Source organism: Chaetodon auriga, chromosome 11 (genome assembly GCF_051107435.1).
Source record: "Chaetodon auriga isolate fChaAug3 chromosome 11, fChaAug3.hap1, whole genome shotgun sequence".
NCBI classification, from domain to species: Eukaryota; Metazoa; Chordata; class Actinopteri; order Chaetodontiformes; family Chaetodontidae; genus Chaetodon; species Chaetodon auriga.
In genome coordinates, this window is record NC_135084.1 from 17,927,280 (window position 1) to 17,933,690 (window position 6,411).

A 6,411-nucleotide genomic window follows, 5' to 3' on the forward strand; every position below is an offset into this window, starting at 1 on the left:
GAACAGATTTCTTGCACATGCACATCCATGTAGGAGGAGGGATTAGAAAAAGCAAACTGGAACAAAGCTTAAAGAAATGCGATAAACTTTGAACTAAACTTCTCTGGTCAGTCAGTGGTACAAAGTTTGTGCACTTTGCTGACATGACCACACTGTGCTGGTTGTTAGCTGACAACATCGGCGCATGAACTGACCTTTACCTTGTTGTGACAGGGGCGCAGTATGACTGACAATGCCCCTCAGCATAATTTACCCCCACCCCACATCGCCCTCCATCTCCTCTGTGATGCAGTTGACCCCTTTACAAATCACCCCCAACTTTACACATCTGCTGCCTGTCAGCATCTGCCAGGCGCACTCACCCGTCCCGCCCATAATGAAAAACTCTCATTACTCGCCTCCACCCAACAGGTATACAGGCCGTTAGGACAATTACTGGGCAATGCCACTGACCTTGTTGTCAGAGAGAGTCAAACAAACACAGAGGTCTAACTGAAAGGAGGCCTGGCAGGGAAAAACCCGTAGGCATGCAGTGCAGACAGGAGACTTGGCAAAAGGAGGGACGCTTTATGCCCGTTTAGGAAGAGAATACTGTATTGATCTAGAGTTACACTGGCACACGTCAATGCTAACTGCCTCAGATGAAGTAGAAGCCCGGGTAGGAGCACAAGTTAGTGTCACATATTAGACACAGTGCTCAAAAGACCAAACTGGAGGTTTTCAGTGTATTACTGCTGACAGTTCTCCAAACAATACGATAAGCTATGAGGCTGAGTTCATGTCAGCACAGTGTAGAAATCAACTTGCAGAATCTAAAGTTTTAAGATTTGCATCAGTTATCATTTGTCAAAGGTACATTGATCCAAGATTTGCACATCAGCTGCCAAAAACAAGCTGTGTTGCATCGACTCCAGATTATAAGCAGTAAGCAAACATGGACGCTGTGAGAAGAATGATGCAGATTTGGTGGTGTGGACTCTCTGATTAAAGCATAAAAAAAAATAAAACAAAAAGAATTAAGGTGACGTAATGCAATATGAAGTCAGAAAGTTGTAGGTCTCTGCCAGCTGATGCTCACCATACTGAACTGAATGGAGACAGACAGGAAAGTAAAAACTACTTTGGCATGCAGGAAGGGAAAGTGTACGGTTTTCAGACAAAACATGCAAAACCATTAGTTTGTTTTTCAGTGATGTTCCTGTATCTTAGAAACCACCACAACTTCAGCATTTAGGAATCTGACACAGAGGATCTAACAGCCCCTCTTAATGGTTCACCAGACACTTGCTGATCCTTTGTCTGAGTCCCACTTTACAGCAGAGTTGAAGACTTCAGAGAAAACAATAGACACGACAGTCTGTGAGTAGAAGTGCAGCTCATAATGCTGCTCCTGCCATTAGACAAATTATCTGACGTTTAGCAGACTGGGGGCAGCCTCCCTGTGAAGTGATGACTTTATTGACCCTGGAGGGGGGTCTTGGATGGAAGTGTGTCTCTTGGCTCCCTGCGGTGTCCGACAGGGAACGCTCCTCCTCTCTGAAGTCTTGCTCTGGCCCGTACAGACTCTGAGCTGAGCCAGCTGCCGTTCCCGCTCTCTGAAGTTTACCTGAGGGCCTCTTTGTCCTCAGGGCTTGTCCCTTTGTCCCGCTGACCCACACAAACAGATGTCCAGCCACTGGGCTTTCTCGTAGGAAGTTGTAAACCTCCAGTGTGCAGTGGGCTCTATTCATATGGAGGGCTACAGTAATGGCTGTGCAAGTGGCATAGACATGCAAATGCTGACACGCAGACACCCTGTAGGGGCGGCTTTAACAAATGTTTGACTATTGAGCAACTGCAGACCATGCCAGTCCGCCAAACTATGACTGGCTAGCAATGAAACCTCCATGTAGCAGAGTAATCACCCTGAACTGCATAAGTAACACAGGAAATTGTGTAGGGAGGCCTTTAACAGTGTGTAAACATGATCCCCCACGTCACTAACACCAGACAGAATTTCAAACAGAGAAATGGCCCTTCTGTCTGTCTCATCCACACACAATGTAGACCTCACAGGCTTACATGGTAAAACATGTAAATGCATTAACATAAACAAAAACGCCAAACCACAGCCATCATTAGAAAAAAGTGCATTTTTACCAGCAATTTAAACCTACTATAATTATACAAACATAGAACTGACTAATTTCAACAAATTTATAGGAGAAGCAATAACTGAAAATGCAAATATTTCATGCCATTCAAGGACGGAGGAGCTAAAGGAAGCATCCAACAAGCCCTCCTCTTGCAGTTACTGGTTTGGCCTTCCAGTATCCAAAATGACTGTCTGTAGCCATCAGGTTTTATCTGTATTGGACACCTGCTGAGAATATTGATCCTGTGCTGGTTTCACCATTTTAGCCATCACCAGGCACCAAGCTTTAAACAACCCTGTGTCACATTATATTGAATACTAATAGCAAAGACTAGGGAGCTGACTGATCGTGAATATAAATCTATCACCTTAGGTGAGAAAACAATCTGTTGGATTCATTGTATGCCTGCAATTTAGCTTTGAATGCTTTAAAGAAGCGTCTAGAATATTGATTCATCCTGGATCCTTTTGCTCTGTGCACACATCCTTATTTAGTTTTCTCTAATAAGCAAGTACTCACTGTAAAGATTGTTAATGCAGACAAATGGGGCGTAAACCATTTTCTCCACATCAGAAAACAGCAAACCTCACCATTGCCAGCATTAATTTCTATCATTTAACTGTATGAAAGTTGCTGCAGTGTAGTGTAGTGCAGTCCAAATGGAAACGCAATATTATTATCAGGAAAACAAAATAAAATGAGAGCAAATATATAAAAATAATAACAGAAGACACCTGCAATTATGAATAAACAACATTTGTAAAGGATAGAGGGGGTATAACAACTAGTTACCCTCAGAGCTGTATTTACTGTATGCATTTTTAATTAAGCAGTTAAGCTGCCACAGCATCTAAAATGTTAATGAAACATAATATCTTCATAACATCTGGAAACAATTACCATCTGTACTACTAAATATTATGTCAACATGTAATTATAAACTGGATATGTTTTAAGTAGAAATCAATGGGTTAGATTTTCTTTTTCAGTTATTGCACATCTACTAACATCTGTGCTTAATGATTACTGCTGCATCCAATACCAACACTGTTTTAATGGAGAGAGTGACATTTCAACGAGTTTATCTTCTTACGTTTCTATATAGATATATAATTCACACTGCTAGGAATCGTGATGCTGCAGCTTTCCCATGAGTAGCCAGCAGTTTCTAAGCTCAAACCGTTTGGTTTCGTAAGAGAAAGTTGTTTTTTTTTTCTGTAGCTCAAGGGACACTAAAATCCCCTCCTGACAGTGACGCTTCTAAAAGAGTCCAATTTGGGGAGACAGGGCGATCTCTGATATGGATCAAGTGCCATCTGTGCCCAATTTACTCTCAGGTCGTGGATAATTGAATTTAATGATATGGGTGATTATCGACGAATGCTTTGAGCCCATTAGGTGGTCGTGTGAAACACTAATAGTGTTTGTGTCACGTGTTTGGTCGAGAGACTGGAGGGACAGACGCTTTAAAGACCGCGCTCCGGTCATCTCATTCACGCTGCAAGACTGACAGACAGTGCAGAGTAGCGAAGTCCACACTCTGAGGGATCATCACCACTAAGCCGGTTTGATGAAGCTTGAAGAGCAGAAAGAGGCTAAACTATGAGAAGTTCCTCTCCACACGCGTAATTACGCACGGCAGTCCTTTCGCTTCTTTAAAGGTTTTCTCTCTGTAGAGGATGCTGGACCCCAAGGACTGTGGAGTGACAATGACGTCCACTCACAAGATTTCCTTTTCTATAGTTGATATATTGGATCCGAAGAAATTCAACAGCAAAAGGGTAAACGAACTTTCCATCGTCACGGAGAAGTTTCCTGTGCCAAATGCGGAGGGAACAAGTCTGGAGCCGGACAGCGCTGCAGGCGAGGACGTCAGAGGTGATCGCACGGAAGCAGGTAGAGAAAACAGACAGTTTTAGAATAATATTCAGCCTGTGGCTCAAACATTTACGTGCAATATATTGTTTTAATTTTTTTAATTGCACATGTCAACTATTCCAAAGCATCTAGACGTGTCAATAAATGTGTATCCATATATGGTCATATTTAAACATTATAAAATAAGAGCACATGAACAAAACAAATCTTTACTCTGAAATCTTACAATAAAAACTTTCAGCTCTAGACTAAACACCAGCGAGTGAGACGATATTTTCTATCAGATTTATTGTCATCTCTGTATGACCTTCCCTTAATTTCCAAGGCTGCGCTTCCTTTCAAGGAAGCCACAAAGGCTTGCTCCCAGAGCCCCGGCGTGTGATTGGCACTGGGACAGGCAGGCTAGATAATTGTTTAAATCGTCCCATTGAGGATGCCTCTGCGCGCTTTGATCGATATCCCATTACTGCATCCTGCATATCTCCCTCTAGCACCTTGCAGGTACAAACTTCACACCCCATCCATGTCTGATCCTTAATATCGTTCGATTAAAACTTCCCTTTAAATAGATGACATTTATCGACCCACCCGCAAATATGAAACTCCATTAGCACGTCATGGCTGAGGTGGCGGAGCTGGATTTAGACGGGATTTCTTTCCGCAACATGACATTTGAGGCGCTGTGTGGTTTATAAATTATTTAAGGATTAGTGACCAAGTCTTCCCCTCCTCTCAATTTATGCTCCGTTCCGCTCGAGCGACCTCCGGATCCTAATCAAACACTTTACAGATGTCAACTTTAGGCCTTCTGTGTTGGGTGTTAAAAAAGCAGTTCAAACAGGACAAATAAAAAGGAGTATCGTTGCACAATGAAGAATAATGTCTTAGGCCGCTGTGGGCCTGCAGCTTTGAGATGTGACACATGACTTGTGTCTCGTCAGGAGCTGTCCTTCCAGCACCACGGCCAATTTAGCCCATTTAGCCAGCGTTCAGGCTTTTTGGCCTATTACTCAAAACACAGGCACATCAAAAGGTCAAATCAAACACTCCTAGCTGTCTCTTCAGAAATGTAGTTTAAGCTTGTAAATCACCTTGAAAATTCAGACAACTAATCAATTACATTTTAAAGCTTTTTGGGAAGTCAAGCCTTTCTGTCCAATATTGTTGTGACCTGAATAGGGGCGACAGGGCCTACAGCTTCAGCATAAAATAGTTGATAAGTCGTCTTCTGAATCATTGACTGGAAAATGAAATATGCCTGTTATGACAGTGCCTGTTATGCTAAATTTGCTGCAGAGGTTTGTATGATGTGAGCTCAATCGGGTTTTTTTTTTTTTTTTTTTTTAACTTACAGGGGAAGAAACAGGAGATGAACACTCCGCAGCCTTCAAGCATCATGCAGCTGATGCGGACCCCCTTCTGCTCTCCACACCGGCTGAAACAGAGCCTTGTCTCACTGGGGAACAGGACGATGGAGAGTCATCGGTCCCGGTGCAGGACCCCTCACCGCACAAGCGGCGGCGCCCAGATCAGGCCTGCGCCAAACCACGGCGCGCCAGAACAGCGTTTACTTACGAGCAACTGGTGGCTCTGGAAAATAAGTTCCGCACAACGCGCTACCTGTCCGTGTGCGAAAGACTAAACCTGGCCCTGTCCTTGAGTCTGACCGAAACCCAGGTGAAAATTTGGTTCCAGAACAGGAGGACCAAATGGAAAAAGCAGAACCCCGGGGCGGACAGCACCTTGCAGCCCGGCTCCAACTCACTGGCCAACGTCAATCAAAACACGTCAACGTGTGGGTCAAGCCCCGCCAGCTTCCACCAAACTTTCGCCAACTTCAGCTCTGGGAATGTGATCTTCCACACGGCCGGCGGTGTTCAGCTTTCATCCACCGGGGGGCTCTTGCATCCCTTCATACCCAGCGGTTTCGTCCAGCCCACTTACTTCAATCCACATCTATGAAAGAAGCCAAGACTGATGTATTGCAGCTGGTGATACTTTTCGGCAAATCTTTACGGGGACAGACTGACTATTCAAAGCTGAACGTTGACTGCCCAGAGTCATTGTAACTGTTGCATTAATGTCATATCATGTTCTTCAAACTGAAGAGAAAAGGTCGCACATGCCTGTTACAGCATCTGTCAAAACTTCAAAACTTCCTGCAAGTAGGCTGCTGACTGTTTTTGTCGTGGACCAAAACTTGACCATCACAACAAAACGCCAAATAACTTATCTGAGACTGAGCCCAACAGTTATATAAACATCATAGTTTTCTTTTATAGCTCTGTCTAAAGACTGTATCACTATGCACTGATCGTTTGTCCCTGTGTTCGCTGAAACACCTGCTCACACTGTCTGTCGGACAGCTCATACAGTATAATTTTCTGCATCTGTGTAT

The 6,411-nt window shown here is 43.7% G+C and overlaps 1 protein-coding gene across 1 annotated transcript; it reads left to right on the forward strand.

Annotated features, from left to right (window-relative positions):
* The first annotated feature begins 3,814 nt into the window (after nt 1-3,814).
* Nucleotides 3,815-5,975, forward strand: nkx1.2la (NK1 transcription factor related 2-like,a). Its single transcript, XM_076743946.1, has 2 exons — nt 3,815-4,031; nt 5,368-5,975. Exons 1-2 carry the CDS (start codon nt 3,815-3,817, stop codon nt 5,973-5,975), a joined length of 825 nt encoding a protein of 274 aa, XP_076600061.1.
* The last annotated feature ends 436 nt before the right edge of the window (nt 5,976-6,411 follow it).

Coding starts and splice junctions, on each gene's coding strand:
- nkx1.2la (XM_076743946.1), top strand. CDS start 3,815: ATGCTGGACCCCAAGGACTGTGGAGTGACAATGACGTCCACTCACAAG. Junction 4,032..5,367: donor AGGTGATCGCACGGAAGCAG/GTAGAGAAAACA, acceptor TTTAACTTACAG/GGGAAGAAACAGGAGATGAA.